We start from the raw sequence: 18,154 nt of genomic DNA on the forward strand, positions 1-18,154 counted from the left end.
CCTCAATGGTCTGTATCTTGATAATAGAATCATAACCCCTCAAAGACTCTTTCCCGTCATATATCAATTCTAACATATTGGCTTCAACATGAGTTGGCAGCGGATTCTGGTTAATGTTTGGACCCTCCGGGGCCTGGACCAGCATCTGATTTGTGTCAATTAAATCTTGGATAGCTCTCTTTAAATGCCAGCATTTCTCGATATCATGGCCTGGCATATCAGAACAGTACGCACACCTTAAAGAATAATCGAGATTCCTCGGTGATGGATTTGAAAGCCTTCCTTGAATTAGGCTTAAAACCTTCAACTTTCTCAACCTATCAAACAAGCTAGCATATGACTCCCCAAGAGGTGTGAATTGATTTTTGACCGCCTTCTCCTTCTTATACTCAGGACTAGGCTGAAAACTGGGTCTGGAGGGGTTTTGGTAACTTGGTGGAGCAAATGGATGATTTTGTGGAGCTTGCGCGTGCCACTGCGGGTAAGAAGGGGTTTAGGCATATGGCTGCACGCTATATACTGGGTACGTGGGTGGCGGAATGGAATATAAAGGGTTTTGTGGAGGGTAGTAATGGTGGGGAGGAATATATGGAGCTTGGGCATAGACTTGGGCTTGGGATTGGGGATAGGGGCGAGGTGGTCTTTTGGGATAGGAATGGGTTCCAGCTACGACAGTTGCCACGTCCTCTTTCTTCTTTTTACCTCCAAATGAGCCAGATCCACCTTGAATTGCTTGTGTGGTGGCTTTTAATTCAAAAAAACTCACTATTCGACCGGTCTTAATTTCGTCCTCTATCATCTCCCCCATTTTGAGGACTTCCATAAAAGACTTTCCCATTGCCGGAAGTAAATGTTGAAAATAGGTCTCATCCTGTGCCTGAATGAAAACTTCTACCAGCTTACTTTCTTTCATTGGAGGCTTTACCCTGGCTGCCTATTCACGCCACCTTATCGCGTATTCCCTAAAACTTTCAGTGCTCTTTTTCTTCATGTTGACCAAGGATTTTTCGTCCAGAATCAGGTCGATGTTGTACTGAAAATGTTGAACAAATTTAGAAGCCAAATCATCCCAGCTGTTCCATTTATCGATATCTCGATCGATAAATCATTCTGAGGCCAGATCTGAAAGACTCTCGCCAAAGAAGGCCATGAGCAGTTCTTTCTTTCCTCCTGCAGCCCTTAACTGGTTTGCAATAACGTCTCAAGTATGTAACGGGATCACCGTGTCCTGCATACTTCTCGAACTTAGGCATCTTAAAAATGGGGGGAAGATTGATGTCTAGGAACATGCAAAGATCTTTATAGGAAACACTCCTATAGTCTCCGATCACTTGCAAATTCCTCATAGCCTGCTCTAAACTCTTCAGTTTCCAGGCTATGATATCCTGTTCCTCTGTTGCGGCAGGTTTCTCCGTATCAAATGAAAATGCAGGCGGTTGAGTGTACCCATACGGTTCATTCATGTGCAAAGTAAGCTCCGGGGCATAATACTGACCATCTGAAACCTTCAGTACTGGCTCACTGGCAGACCTGGGAAGCCTCATTGTGGGACGCGCAACATATATGGGAGTTTCATGTGGTGGCGGAGCCACGAATACCAGTGTGATCGATGGCGCTGGCTAAGCAGCTGGTCTTGATTGGGGAGCTGCCAAGGGCACACCAGAGCTATCAGGATAATAATATCGCGGAGTGAATCCAGGCGCGTGCTCAGGTGACTCAGTAGGAGCAGAGAATTGTGCCTGAGAGAGCGGTGGGCAGTTAGAGATATTCCCAAGACCTTCAGGAGGCGGAGGAGGAGGCATTCCGCTGGCCCATGCCCGATGTAAATCTATCAATTGTTGCTTGAGCCTTACTACCTCATCATTGTGTTCAGAACTTTCTTCCCTGTGATCCTAATCCGGGTCAATGAGCGAATTTTCAATCTCCCTGCTAGCCACGACGAGCTTTGCTTTGGATCTAGTGAAGTATGGGTGACTAGCCAGAGTGCTGCAAACCTACCACTGTTATCTGAAATAACATGCTCATCAAAGACGACATCCGTTAGGATTAGGGCATACACCAAACATAGGAATCACATTGGTAAAATTGTCCTAAATTCATGTTCATTTCTACCAGCTTTTGAAGGTAGTCATTTTAACATCATCCTGATTTTTGTCTACACTATTTTTTATCTACACTTATTATTATTATTATTATTATTATTATTTTTCCTTTCCCTCTCTTTTTTTTTCCTTCTTTTTTTTTTCTTCTCTTTTTTTTCGTATCAATCTCTGTTCTTTTCCTTTCTCTCATTATCTACCTTTATTTTATCATTCTTTATGGCTTTTGTTTTTCCTTAAAAGAGGAAAAATAATGAAAAACAACGAAACAAAATGATTAGATCGAACCCAAAAGTAGGTTGCCTACGTATCATGTTGTACATGAATCAGATCTTGCATAGTTCGGGCCTTGCCAAAATGGCCAATTAAACTCTTTCCTTTCTTTTTTCTTTACTTGAAACTTTAAAAAGAGAAGAACATAACAAATTGTCAAAAGACTAGACTCTTTTTTGCATTTTCACGTTTAAAATTCCTATACAAAATGAAACCTATGCTTACCAAAGAAAAAATCTTTTTGAATTTTCAATTTTGAATTTCAAATGAAAAAAAATCTTTTGTAGTTTTCTTTTAAAGATGTATATGAAGCACCTACTCTAATAAAGAGTGAAGAAATTTTTTTTGGATTTTTGAAATAAGATCAACCAAAAATGAAACCTACGACTATTGAGGAAAATCTTTTTTTTTTTTTTACTTTTTTTTTTTAAAGATATGTATGAAACACCTACTCTAAATAAAGAGCGAAGGAAATCTTTTTTTTTTTGAATTTTTTAAATAAGATCCCCGAACCAACAATAGGCTGCCTACGTATCTCACTCCCGAAAGAGGAGAATCAGGGGTGCGTAGTTCGTCCAGATTGGACAATTAACGATTAACTAATAAATTGACCCTAACTTAGGAGACACTACCAAAAATAAACGAAAAAAAACTTTTGGCTTTTCAGCTAAGACTGACACCACCAATTATGAAGGAAAAAATCTTTTTGGTATTTTTTGTTTTTTTTTTGGCAAATAAATAGAAAAGGCAAACAAAACTTTTTTTTTTTTCGCTTTTACGGTATTTTGAGAAGATAAATGCAAAACGTAAAAAAATTATTTTGAGTTTTTGGATTGTGAAGAACAAAAGCCATAAAGAATTCTAAAATAAACTACGAAATTCCTCTTCTTCTTTTTTCATTCTTTTCGACTCACTTTTTCTATTTTGTTTTCTTTTTCATTTTTTCCTACGCACCTTACTCCTAACAATTTTTTTTAATTTTTTTTTTAATTTCAAAAATCAGTCCGTCAAATGACCACGTTACCCTTAAAAATGCAACAGTTAGCACGTAGGGATGCTTTAGAGGGGAGTCTCCTACAAAGGGCCATGTGGGTCCCGCTGGGTCTCAGTATGATGCACATAAGCATGACCTAAAGGCTGACCTATGTTGTGGTTTACTAACAAGACTGTTCGGGGGAGCGTATGGTCGATAGTGGCTGCTTTGCTTTCCACCTACTCCATAACACCGACGGCTCCCCCCCTAAAATAAGGGTGACTCAACTAGAGGTTGTGTACAACACGTGTACTACGAACTTGTTGCAGAAAGAAGGCCGGGGGTGGACTCATGATGCCAGATATAAAACGGTAACACATAAGATAAATACTATAAACAAAGAGCACGAAAAGCACACAAAAGTGCAAACAATAACCCAAACAAAATCACAAACAAGCTTATACACTCATAATGCCAAACAAAGCCGATACGACTCCAAAAATAGCTCAAATTCTGAAAACTTGTCATAGGTCCCCAGCAGAGTCGTCAGAAGCTGTCACACCCCTTTTTTACGTACTCCAAAAAAAGGTTTATATTTTAAGTTCGAAAGGGTTTTATTATTTAAGTGACAAGAAATGAAAAATTTGTTTCAAAAAAGGACTATTTATATTTTTTATTCAGAGTCGCCACTTGGCATAATCCGGTGTGCCAAGTCACCATTGGAAAATCCTTTTCAAAACCATTTGACTCTTTAAATTGGTTTGCGAATAGAAACTCCGGCTAAGGAATTCTATTGACCGAGGGGAAGGTGTTAGGCACCCCTCAATCCCGTGGTTCAACCACGGTCACTTGGTAGAGTGTATCAACTATTTTGGCATTATTAAATGTACAAACCACACAAAATCACGCAAAATAATCAAACAATAAACCAAACAAAACAATCCAAAATGTAAAGTCCAGTCCAATTATACAGTCCAAAAATAAATAATGCGGAAATATAAATCTATTCTACCCTAGACTAATCTCCCATGCCTTACCCGATTCCGCGGGCCTTCATCCCGATCATTTTTCGCCAACATGATACGTCGGGGCATTCCCCGATGAATAAGTACAGAAGACCTCGGGGCATTCCCCGGCTAAATGAATACATTTGAATCACAGGCGATAAAGTAGAAAACATTCAACACAGACTCCACATGCAAACATCCAACGAAACACTTATTTCTAAATTTTGTCTACCCGAACCTACGATTGCCTATCCGCTTGACTTACCATGATACTATCACGAAATTGATAATTAGACGTGAAAGTAACAATAACGACGAATCAAAACAACAAAGCATCAAAATTAATCCTAATTCACTTTAATAATTTTTTAACTCGCGCCTCGAATTTTCTTTAAACCACATGATTAGTGCATGCTTCGATTTTCCAATCACATCTCATAATTCGAAACCAACATCAAACACAACACAAACAACGAAGATTCAAACCAAACACACAACAAATAAATCATCCACACCCACAACATCAATAAAGAATCATGACAAAATAAAGATCTGTAGAAGAAATGGACCTCGATGGAATTGATCCTTGTCGATAATAAAGAAATTCGAAGACCAAAATACTCGATCGGAGAACCTCACAATGAACAACTCCAAACTCGAGATCGAATTCAACCGGACAGATTTGGGAAACAACGAAAAAAAACCTCACAATGAATGACCCGCAAACCCGAATAGAAATAAAAAATAGCCCAAGATCTCAAATTCGAAACCCCAAATCACCGATTTCCAACTAACCTTGTATGAATCTCACCGGAATTAAATTAACTGTCATCGTTTCAGTATTTCCCAAAATGAGACAGAGCTAGCTCAACAGGCTAGCTGCCGGCGCGGTATTGAAAGGAGAATCTAGAGAGAGAGAGAGTTGGAGCGGCGCCGGCGTGTTGTCGCCGATAGGGGAGGCGTCGGAAGAGGTTTTTGAGAAAGAGAGTGAGAGTCTAGAGAGAGGGAGAGAGAGAAAGGGTTCGGCGGCGACACTGTTGTCGTCGATGGGGAGGCATCGGGAGAGTTTTTTGAGAGAGAGAGTGAGAGTCTAGAGAGAGGGAGAGAGAGAAAGAGTTCGGCGGCACCGGCGGCGACGCTGTTGTCGCCGATGGGGGAGGCATCGGGAGAGGTTTTTGAGAGAGAGAGTGAAAGTCTAGAGAGAGGGAGAGAGAGAAAGAGTTCGACCCTTTTTTCTATGCTGAGCTCCAATTTTTGTTCTTGTGTGTATGTGTGTATATATGAGGTGAGGATGGGTATTGGGGTAGGGTAGATGGGGTAGGGTATGGGGCATGGGATAGTGATGTGTTGTCCAAAATTGATAGGAGGGGTGGTTAATTTTGTTACAAAAGAATATTTGGGGATTAGGTTTGTTAGTGGGTTTGTTATTTTTGTATTTTTATGGGATATAATCATACAGGTGAGGGCACGTGGTAAGACAGAGATAAAAATGTGTAACTTGGGTCTTTGGGAAGGACAGAATTAGGTGTCTACAATAATAACATATTTGCTAAAAATTATCTTACAATATGGAGTTTTCCATTGTGATGAAAGTGAAAAGGAAACTTTTCAGACAAAAAGAAATGCTAACAAGATATTTTTCCAAATCTAGAAAAATCTATATGAATATAATTTTTTTTAATATATTTTGTCCTTTGGACTGGATTTTTTTATAAATTTTATAATTGTGTATGGCCTGGCCTTTATATTTTAATTTTATCAATTTAACTCATTTATAACATTTCTTAAAGAAGAAAAAACATTTAATATATTATTTATTTTAACAAAAAAATAATATGCAGGCTCATGTATAAATCTTTATTATTTAATCTAATTTTTTAGATTTATCATTCTTTAATCTTTTTATAGATTTTTTTTCTCATTTTCTTAATCATAAAATTATAAAAATATATATTATTACATTCAATAAGAAAATACTAAAATTTATAAATAACTAATGTAAGAATAATTTAATATTAATTAAAAATAAATAATTGTCAATGAACATAGAAATATTAAATATTTATTTCATACGTTAAAGATATGCATATTTATGTCACTATTATAAATAATTTTATTCATTTATGCCACTCCTTTTAAAAAATACTTCATTTTTTATCATTCTATTTAATGGTATTTTTAATGTCCTAAATGCCTACAAAAAATTGAATAAGAATTTAATGACTATTTAAATGTCAAATAATTTCAAATCCACATTTTAATTACATCTATTCCCCCATTTTTCTAAATCAAATAACAATTTCTTAATCAAATACAAATAATTTAATTCTATTATACTAAAAATAAATGAACAATTACTTTTAAAAATAGAATGTCATTGAAATCTATAATTATTTAAAATGCAACACTATTTTCCCGCGCAATATGCTAGTTTAATTTAAAATGAGAAAAAATAGTGTGTCTGAGAGAAGAAAGAAATTAAAACTGAGCAAAAATATAGTTCAAAATTAAATAAAAGATTGGGCCAAATTGGTACTAAATAAAAAAGTAAATGGCCAATATATAGTTGCTTAGCCGTACTACATTTAAACCTAAAATTATATCTAAAATGGAAAACAGCAAGAAGCCAGCAGCCAAGTATGGAACTCCCAGAACCTAGATACAGTTGAATGATTAATTTCAATTGATCTATTCACCAAAAAATAGTCCCCCAATACCCGAGCATTCAAAAATAGAGTGAAGTTGCAAGAAGCAAGAAGCCACACAACTCAAAAAGAAAAAGAAAAACCTTATATAGCATCGTTTTAAAATTGCAACTACTTGAGCTAATCATCAAGGATATCACAATCATTTGCAATTGAAGATTGAGAGGAGCATTGATGTATCATGTTTTCCCTGTATCGTTACCTGATGTATCAAAATAAAGTGTGGGCAAGAATTTGGAAGCAAGTTTGAGGATCTTGGTTTTCCAGAAGATTCTCTATCCTATCCAAAATTTGAGCAGCTTTGGCCTTAGCTGACAAAGCTTCCTTGACCGTAATGTCAGTGTTAATCCTTTCCATAATGACGGCATTGAGGATAGACTCAAAAACAATGTTGGCAGCGGCAACCAACTATTTTGCAAAATGGAGGTTGATTTCAATGGTGTTCTTATAAGAATCATTGGGAGTAACATAGAAAGTGAAATTAGGGTTAGAACAAAGAGGGCACAAGTAAATAGGAGAGTTGGAAGCAACATCATGGATGCAAGAGAGGTGTGAGATAGAGGGTCATTTTAAGCAAATGAGGCTGTAGAGGGGGAGGAGGGCTGTGGAGGAAGATGTCGAAGCAGATGACAGAAGGAACTGGGTTGGGGGTCAAGTATGCAGGTGGTGCAAAGATGGCGGTGGACACCTCTGTAGGGGAGAAGGCGGAGGATGAAGGGGAGAGTGGCGGCACAGACTGCGCATTGTTGTCTGGAAAGACCTTCATTTTTCTACTCCTGCACCTGTTGCAGCATCATAATGTACAAACAATTCGCTCTATCTCCATCGCCTCCCTTTAATTATAATAAAAAGCTTACATTTATTTATACTGAATGATGTTGGAAACTTGTTGAGATTCTAAGTACCCACACCCCTTTTCTCTCTGATGTTCTCTGAATGGATTCATGACTGATTGAAATAGATGCATATTTCATATTTCATTTGGAAATTGTGAACTCTCATATTTATTTATACGGACTAATATAAGGAACTTTTTGTGATTCTAAGAATCCAGCCCTCTCATTGCTCTCGTATGTTTTCTGAATGCATTCATGAATGATTGAAATAGACACATATTTTCTTTTTTTACGTGGAAATTGTGAAATATCACACAAATTATTAATGTTATCTGGAGCAGACACTTCTCTTCCCTCTATATATCCTGTACCGCATTGTAGATTCTACTTACGCTCCCCTATGTCAATGACTCGCCACATGTAAGGATACTTGGTTACCAATAGACATGCCTTACGACTTAGAAAAAATGTGTATTCATGTCGTTGATTGCAGACATGGTCAAGTTATTGATATCATTTTGGAGTTCTTTGCCCTGTATGAGTTGTTTTTGTACATAACAAATAGGCAATTTCTGCTCTTGTTTGTTTTTCTTTGTTTTGAAAATTTTCTTTCATGTGGACATGGCCCTATATCCAAGCTTTTTTTTTCGGTTGTATGAATTTTCTTGTTAGTATAATTTTAATGCTTGTTTCGATTGTTACTTGAATTTTATTGTAGGTATCATCAATTCCTTCATTAGGTAATGAGGATAATTCCCATTTTGTATAACCAGCTATATGATGAGATCGAATCGTTGCGTTATTTTTCTTGTTTTATCCTTCAGCTTACCTTTGAATAGTAGTCTTCTTTTAACTAACTTAGAATCTCAACAAGTTTTCTATATCAGTCCGTATAACTAAATGTAAGATTTCTATTATGATTATGATTACGATAGGCCATAAAGATAGAGCAAATTGTTTGTTCAGATGCCACAGCAGGTGGAAGTGTAGCCTTATGAAGATGTTTTCAGACGTCGATACACGATTTGCGCCACCATTCACCCATTCATCCTCCACCTTCTCCCCTAGAGAGTTCTACACAGCCATCTTTCATCAGCCTGCTTACCGGACTCCCACCCCGGTTCCTTCTGCCCCATATGCTTTGATGTCTTCCTCCACACCCTTCCTCCCTGTCACCAGCATCTCCTTTGACTAAATTGCCTCTCTTTCTCACACCTCTCATGCATCCTTGTTGCTTGCTTCCTCCTCCCCTTGTTACTTGCCCCCCTCATTGTTCTAACCCTAATTTCACTTTCCTTTATGGTACACCCGATGATGCTAATAACTCCACTGAAATCAACCTCCATTTGGCTAAACAGTTGATTGCCGCTGCTACCATTGATTTTGAGTCTATATATAATGTTACAATTATGGCCAGGATCAATACCGACGTTAGGGTCAAGGAAGCTTTGTCAGCTACAGCTGAAGTTGCCCATGTTTTTGACAGGTTAAAGCATTTGCTGGACAACCACGATGATCAGCTTGCTTCCAAATTCCGACCCACACTTGTTTCTGAAAATTCAGGTAACAAAACATGTGCAAACAGGATAAATGATGCAAAAAGATGCTCCTCACACTTTTCAGATGCAAATGATAGTGATAACGTTGATGATTAACACAGGTAGTTGCAATACTAAAACAATGTTATTTAAGGCTTCTTTTTCTATTTTGTGGCTGGTGGCCTCTAGCAACTTTACTCTATTTTTGAATGCCCGGCTTACCATTAATGCCTCTCAAATTTTATTTTTTTAAAAAAATTAACATGGTGGAGGGTCTTGGGTTGATGAATGTGTATTTAAAGGGACAAATTTCATCAGGTAATTCCTCTAAATTTTGCTTTTTAAATTAACTGTAGAAAATTTCATCAGGTAGAATGAAGTGAGGTGCCACAATTTGTTGAAAGTAATTAAATATGATATTTGTTGTTGTATATAACCAATTAAAATAACTATTTCAACATCCCATATGCAATATCAATGTTACTCAAGATACTCAAGGTTACTGTTATGATTCGACAGAATAAGCAAACCACAAGTAAAAGAAAACAAGAACAACGCACAGATTTACGAGGAAATCCTTGCGGGAAAAACCGCGGGTAGAGGCAAAGGAGGTTTCACTATAATGGAGAGAGAGTACAATATGAAGAAGGCTAAATTTTCTAAATGCCCAAAACAACCTACTAAATTCACTTATATAATATGTGCATACAAATAAGTCCTAGGCCCAAAAACAGAAAGGCACCGTGAAACTTTCTAGGCCGGATCAACAAAATTCGGGTCACAACTCTAACAATCTCCACCTTGACACGAATTCTAATTCAGAACTTAAATCCATTTCAAGATGAACTCTCCACCTCTTCCACAAAAGCCCCTAAGGGCACATCCTAAGAGCTAACATTAACCAAGTCTAAGCAATGCTCAAACTTGGCACTTGGTAGTGTTTTGGTCATCATATTTGCAGGATTATCTTGAGTACTAATCTTGCTCACCACAATATCACCACGAGCAATAATTTCACGCACAAAATGATACCAAACATCGTGTGCTTTGTCCTCTCATGAAACATCTGATCTTTCATAAGGAAGATAGCACTCTGACTGTCGCAAAAAATCATAGTAATCTGTAAGTCTTTGCTAAGTTCACCAACCAGACCCTTCAACCAAATAGCTTCCTTGAAAGCCTCTGTTATAGCCATGTACTCTGCCTCAGTAGTTGACAAAGCAACCGTAGTTTGTAAGGTAGCTTCCCAACTGATAGCACAACAACCAATGGTAAAAACATAACCGGTAAGGGATCTCCTTTTATCATGATCTCCTACAAAATCAGAATCAACATACCTGATTACTCCATCTCTATTTCGTCCAAAACTGCAAACAAACATCAACAGATCCATGCAAGAATCTGAAAATCCACTGAACTGCTTTCCAATATTCTTTGCCAGGATTTTTCATGTATCTGCTAACTGCACTAATAGCATATGATAAATCTGTTCGGGAACACACCATCGCATATATAAGAGACCCGACGGCACTAGAGTATGGAACTCGAGACATATAGTCACGTTCATCATCTGTCTTTGGAGATAAAGTGGATGAGAGTTTGAAATGAGCAGCCAATGGAGTACTGAAAGGCTTGGTATTTTGCATATTGAACCTGTGAAGCACTTTCTCAATATATCTTTTCTGATTCAAGTATAAGTTACACTTCTCTCTATCCCTTAGAATTTCCATGCCAAGAATCTTCTTTGCTGCTCCTAGATCCTTTACCTCAAACTCCTTGCTGAGCTGGGCTTTAACTTTTATTATCTCTCTCATATCCTTTGTTGCAATAAACATATAATCAATATATAAGAGAAGATACACAAACGAACCATCACTTACCTCCTTGAAGTAGACACATCTATCATAACTACTCCTCCGAAACATATGAGAGGTCATAAAATAGTAAAACCTCTTATACCACTGCCTGGGAGACTGTTTTAAGCCATAAGAGACTTTTCCAGCAAGCATACATAGTCCTCCTTTCCTGAGACTACAAAACCCTCTGGTTGCTGCATCCTCAAGTTCTCTATGTAAGAGTGTTGTTTTGACATCCAACTGCTCAAGCTCAAGATTATGCATGGCCGCAATACCAAGTAAGGCTCAAATCGAACTATGCTTTACAACTGGAGAAAACGTGTCTGTGAAGTCAATATCTGGAACCTGACTATAGCCTTTAGCAACTAGTCTTGCTTTGTACCTTGCATCTTCAACTCCTGATGTTCCTTCTTTCTTTTTGAACACCCACCTGCAACGAAAAACTTTCTTATCTTTAGGCAATCTCACCAAATCTCATGTGCCATTCTTATGAAGTGATTTCATCTCCTCCTGCATAGCAATCATCCATCGATCGGAGTCATCATAACTAACTACCTCTGAGTAAGAAGAAGGTTCTTCATCGGAGTCAATACCTTCTGCTACATTCAATGCATAAGCAACCAAATCAGCTTTAGCATACTCTTGAGGAGGTCTAATATCTCTTCTAGGCCTATCTTTAGCAATAGAATATTATGGTATCACTGATGGTGAAGAAGAAATAGTACCGCTCTGTATCTCCAGGCTAGACTGAGAAGTAGACACTAGTGTAGACTCTGCTTCAATCTACAATTCAATGTGGGTGCTTGATTTTGCTGATTCATGTCACTAAGCTCATCTGGAGGAGAAGCACTAGATTCGGAGGGAGCCTAAAGCATGGCAGTTTCATCAAATACAACATCCCTGCTAATTATAACCTTTCTGCTTTCTGGACACCAAAGTTTATAACCTTTAACACCAGACTTATAACCCATAAATAAGCCCTTGAAAGAACTAGGCTCCAACTTTCCATTATAAAAATGAGCATACGCAGGACATCAAAATATTCTTAAATCAGAATAACTAGAAGGAGTGCCAGACCATACCTCTTGTAGAATCCTTTTATCAATCGCGACTGAGGGAGAGTGGTTAATAAGAAGAAAAGTTGTGGAAGAAGCTTCGGCCCAAAAAGACTTAGGTAAACCAACATTAGAGAGCATACAACACACCTTCTCCATTATAGTCCTATTCATTCATTCAGCTACACCATTCTTCTGCGAAGTAAGCCGAACTGTTAAGTGCCTCACAATTCCTTCTGACTTGCACCAGAGCATTAAATTAATTAGAAAATAACTCTAAACCATTATCAGTCCAAAGGCGTTTTACTTGCTTCACTGTTTGTTTTTCAATCATGATCTTCTACTCCTTGAAAGTAGGCAACACATCATTCTTTTGCTTTAGGAAGAATACCCAAACTTTTCTGTAATAGTCATCAATAATAGTCAATAAGTAATTCGCACCTCCTTTAGAAGGTGCTTTAGAAGGACCCCAGAGATCAGAATGAATGTAATCAAGTGTGCCTTTAGTTAAATGGATGCCTTTAGTGAATCTGACTCTCTTCTGATTCCCAAAAATGCAATGCTCACAGAACTTAAGTTTGGTAATACTCTGCCCATCAAGAAGTCCTCTCCTACTTAGATCAGTCAACCCGTTTTCACTTATATGCCCCAAATGTATTTGCCAAAGTTTAGCAACGTCACTTTCAGATAGAGATGAGGTAGAAACAGTTGGATCACCTATAACCGTAGAGCCTTGCAAGACATAAAAATTTGCAGACTTGCTTTGTGATACAAGAATAATCACAGATATGGTGCGCGTTGGTCCCGAGACTTGGCGTGTGTAATTGAAGTGTAGAAAAGGCCCAAAACATACCAAAATCAGCCCATAACTTACACTTGATGGGCAGCCCACTCTTTGAAGGCCCTTTTGGTCATTTTAACTTATATCTTGTAATAGCTATATAAAGAACAATGTAGGGTTTTATTTACTTAGTTTATGAATGAAATTGTAAGTCTTACAAGATAAAGAAACACAAGTCCTCTTTCCTTGAGTCACCCAAAACCGATATTAGGGCTTAGACAAGTGTAGAATCACTTGTGTTTGCATTTGCTTGGAAACATTGATGCTTGGGAGGTGGATTCGGATCTTGTGTCTTTGTAAGAGATAGATTTATTGTTGTGTGTAGTGTTAAGGGTCCAAGAGTTACGATTCTTGGGTTCTTAACATTATACCTTCATGTGATCTATCTATCTATCCTTTTTCTTTTGTAATCTTGTATCCATTTTGTATCTTGTATTGTGAAGCCGTTTTTGTTGTTCTTCTTCTTCTCATTGTTGTTTCATCTTGTGTTGTTAACTTAGTTTGTTTTTGGCTGCAAATGGTGTCAAACACCTACTAGTGTATATGCATTAATTCGATAGTTGTTGGTTGTAGAAAAATAAAAATAGGGCAAGAGAGGAGAAGAAAATGGTATAGCAATTTATAGTGTGGTAAGACGGTGAAATAAAAGAACATCTGCCCACGCACAATGTTTTGTTTTCTTTGGGACCAAGAATATACTTGATCACCAAGAAAAATAATACTTACTCTCCAAGAACTAACTTTGCACATTTAAGGATTGAGGACGACCACATATTCGTATTTTTACTTCATTAAAAGCTTTACTCTCAAAGTAAAATTTATTAATTTATTTTAAAACATCTAACACTTAATTCGTGTGATTGGGAGGTCATGGATTTAAGCTTTGAAAATAGCCACCAACAGAAATGCAAGATAAAGTTACATATATTAGATTATTGTGATTCAGGTTCCTCCATAAAAACCCTGCGCATAATGAAAGTTTTAATACACCAGCCTGACCCTGTCATTTTTTTACTCTCTTGGATTGATAGCAAAATGTTACACATATGCATGGTAGGAATAACATTCGTGCTTACCACTTTGAATGGTACTTTTTTTTTTTTTTTTTTTTTCATTTTTACTTATCCGTTATTAATTTCACACTCTTCTAAACACTTATAATCTCAACTAATATAAAAATCAACAAAAATATAATTAAAACTAATATTTAAATTACTTTTTCTCACTCGGGATGGCATCTGGATTCCGCGTGGAATTAAGCCCAACTAAATTCACATACTTACGAGCATAACTTGGAAGATGATAATAGATTAATTGGGAGCCAAAAAAGCAGGATTATTTTTACAAAAAAGGATTCACATGTAAGTGAATTTAGTTAGATTCTAATGTGAAAATTGGCTCATGAGAAAATAAATTACTAACATTTAAGTTATTCTATTTTATGAGTGATTTATGTCAATCAAGACTATAAACTGAAGTCTTAAAAGATGAATGATGCGCAGTTACCATAATTGAATTTGAAGGAGAAAGTTTAGATCCCAAAAAATATGGCATTATTTTGGCTAAAAATTCCACTACAACTCTCAAGTAATTAATCTAGAGTTTGGTCATAAATTCTTAAATATTTTCGAAATATTTTCTTTTTGAAGATTTGGTAAAATTTCACTATGTATTTATTAATAGTATTTGAAAATATATTTCACTTTTAAAAGTTTTTAAAAAATAAAATTTTACCCAAATATTAATTTCTTTTTTTTTTTTAGTATTTGAGAATTTAAATTATTTATCAAATAACAAATTACTCCCTATATTTCATTTTATATGTCGTAATTTCCTTTTTTATCCGATTTAAAAAGAATATCACCTTTCTTTATTTATAACTATTTAATGACATCATTTTCATTTTATCTTTAATGGATCCCCACTTATTAAGAAAATATAATTAAAAATAAATATTAAAATAATTTTAAGAAAAACAAATAAAATCATCACTTATTTCTTAAATTTTTTATCGGGTCGAATGATAACACATAAAATTGGACAAGGAGTATATATATGATTAGACATAATTTGTCAAGGCTTCCCCAAAACTAGTTGGGAAATATATGGTCAAACGGATCCCAAGAGAGAAGCTAAAAGACTATAAAAGCAGCTTGCCGATAGCCATCGGTAACCAACTAGTTCGGCTTGCACCGCGGGCCTATTTAAGGTGGTTGGGGAAGCAGTTGTTATCAGAAATTTCTCTCAATTGCCCTACTCCACTCTCTCTCTCTCTCTCTCTCTCTCTCTCTTTCTGGTTTTTGTGTTCAAGGTATTACTGTTATTCCGAATAGGTTTCGTACTATCCACGCTACATACAGGTACGCAAATATATCTTCCTACTCTTATTTTTGCTTCAGATTTCATGTTTTACAGATTATTACACCTACAAAATCATGAATTGAACATGGGATTAAGCAAGAAAATAAAATAATTGAAAGGTCGTATCCCTATTTATAAGCCAAACTTTTGCCTATTATACAGCAATTTCTGGTTACTGTTACATGGAAAAAAAAGGGTGGATGGTTAAATCAAAGTTGAAACCATATATGAACACTCGTACATGTATGCAAAGTCGTCCTTTTTTATTTTAAATATACTTCAAATTTTCCTAACACGCACGCAACAAGGTAATTTGTTCCTTTTCTTGTTGATGATATATTCAATTATTATGGTTATTAATGTGTAGTTACTGCCTGGGTAAAGTTGTTGCCACGTGACCGAGAGGTTACGGGTTCAAGCTCTGATAGTTTTCTGCAGAGCAAGGCTAGTCATAATAAATACTTGTGGTTTGACTTTCTAGACCCGTGCATAGAGAAGCTTTAGTGCATTGCGCTGTGCTTTTATTATTCTTTTTATTTGCAGTTTGTAGCTACAAATTTAGAAAACAGAAATGGCTGAATCTGCTGCAACCAATGGAATGGAGGTAGAAGAACATTTGGTAGATACAGAGGAAGACAATTGTGATGAGAATTCAAGGACATTGTTTCTTAAAGAGCTGAATCTCATTCTAGTTCTCTCGTTTCTTTCGTTATCATCTGAAGAACTTGATTTTGATGGAACAACGGAGGTTCATGAAAATGTCAAAGATAAACAAGAACATAAAGTCGTTTCTGATCCTCGTGTCAGGAAACGAAGTGGTATCAATAAATACAGGACTATTGAACCAAATACTCAGAGATTTTCGACCAAGTTTAGAGATTGCAGGTAAAAACCTTAGTAGTTTTTCTTTCACTATGTTTCTCCAAAACGAATTTTAACATGTTTGTCTTACAGCAACGACGACGAAAACATATGTAACCCACAAAGTGGAACTAGGGAAGGTAGACCGTGTACGAGTTAGGACCTTAGAAAATTAGATGTTTTGACATCATGCCATTCTTTTTTTGGACAGGAGCACAAAATTAATACTAATTGATTGTGTTAATAGTAAAAGTTCATTTCCTTTTACCAGCAAGATGATTCATCTTTTGATTCAGGCATTGCAGAAAAATGTGAAGAAATCAACATCCAGCAAAGCTAGCAGCAAGAAATGTACCAAAAGAAGGTTTCCAGCAAGGCCATAGAAGCTACCTTTCATAGTATGTTTTTTCGCATCAAGTGTGAGTGCAAGAGAGATAGATCGTTGAGGTGTAGCATTCAAACCTTTCAAGAAAACATACATGTAAAAGAGTAGTACTAGAAGTAGAATTGATCACTCTTTTGCAAATGCCAACTCTTTTTTTTTCTTTTGCTTCTGGTATCCGAAAATCATTGATTCAACTAGTCTAAATTTATCTGGTCAAGTGTTGCCCATTCTCGAGCTCAAACCCATTGATTTTCATCCATTACACATACCGAACACTCACCTACTTTGCAAGGTAGTAAAATGTTTAGCCCTCCAGCGGATAAAGCAGTTCAGTAGACAGCATACATCATAGCAACCCAAATTTTCTTAAAAGAAACGATTCACGTCATATTAATCAGAACATACAAAATGGCATTACAGAATACACTAGATCATGAGTGAGTACCCCTTTTCTTACCTAAACTGTTCAACTTTTTCCAATGAAAAAAAGAGAGCTGAAAACTGGTGAAGACGCCAGAAAAATTCGACCACAAGTACAATGGAGACCAGGATTAGCAAAGGCAACCAGCAATCAGCTTTTCTTCACTTGAACCATAGCAAGACATTCAAATTAGTCATTACACTGTTGTAAATTTTGCTTATTGACAATATGGAATAAGCAAATACATAGGGAATTATAAGCACAACTGGAAAGTCCTAAACTTTCTGTCACAAGCTAAAACAGAATCGTAAATTCTCTGTTTAGACGGGGTAACCCGCCATGTTATTATCACTCTATCTATCCTTGCCTACAAAATTATCGTATGCAGTGGAAAAACATTGGAGCCTGTCTTCATCAATCAGATATCCTGATCTCAACTCCCAATAGGTCCTTCACTTGCTCATATGTCACAAAAGCAATAGCTATTGAAGGGACAACCTGAAAAAATAATGATCAGTTAGGAATGATCCTGAAATGTATTATAGAAGGGAACTAATCATAGTAACACCAGTTAAACCAATTATTAGTCTGAGAAAGTTCATCACGTCTACGTATAAAGAGGATAGTTCACAGTTTCATGTTTTACAAGAAGCTTGGTAATATTGCTTACAGTAGTCGAGAGAGTATTAGAGCTTGTGAAGTGAACTTTTGACTCTGCAAAGACCAACTATTTCAAGACTCAAATGGAGATTTTGACGCTGCAGAGATCTCCAGAAATACCATTGTCCAATTAGTCCCAAGTTGAAACACAATTTAGCATGACTCTGTTGGTGGTGCTTTTGGGGGGGAGGGGGGGGGGGGGGGGGGGGGGGGGAACGAGAAAATTTTAACACCGGGGAGGGGGGATGGCAAGGAGAGCTGGGAGTAAGATGACTAGTCCGAG

The 18,154-nt window shown here is 36.7% G+C and overlaps 2 protein-coding genes across 3 annotated transcripts in view; one reads left to right on the forward strand and one right to left on the reverse strand.

Annotated features, from left to right (window-relative positions):
• The first annotated feature begins 15,261 nt into the window (after positions 1-15,261).
• On the forward strand, positions 15,262-17,007 carry LOC107839283. 2 transcript variants are annotated; one of them, XM_016682703.2, is made up of 3 exons: positions 15,262-15,543; positions 16,088-16,429; positions 16,702-17,007. In XM_016682703.2, the coding sequence occupies exons 2-3, from the start codon at positions 16,116-16,118 to the stop codon at positions 16,718-16,720; spliced, it is 333 nt and encodes a 110-aa protein (XP_016538189.1). In that variant the 5' UTR covers positions 15,262-15,543; positions 16,088-16,115; the 3' UTR covers positions 16,721-17,007. The 2 variants fall into 2 exon arrangements, with proteins under 2 accessions (XP_016538189.1, XP_047250450.1); XM_047394494.1 differs by having other exon boundaries at positions 15,262-16,429.
• Positions 17,008-17,341: 334 nt separating this feature from the next.
• The window catches only part of LOC107839282 (mitochondrial adenine nucleotide transporter ADNT1), a 6,603-nt gene continuing 5,790 nt past the window's right edge, over positions 17,342-18,154 (reverse strand). Inside the window, exon 8 of the mRNA XM_016682702.2 lies at positions 17,342-17,709. Coding sequence (XP_016538188.1) covers positions 17,626-17,709 — 84 coding nt within the window. The 3' untranslated portion in view covers positions 17,342-17,625. The remainder of the gene's footprint in view (positions 17,710-18,154) is intronic.

This window comes from Capsicum annuum, chromosome 8, assembly GCF_002878395.1.
Source record: "Capsicum annuum cultivar UCD-10X-F1 chromosome 8, UCD10Xv1.1, whole genome shotgun sequence".
NCBI lineage: Eukaryota > Viridiplantae > Streptophyta > Magnoliopsida > Solanales > Solanaceae > Capsicum > Capsicum annuum.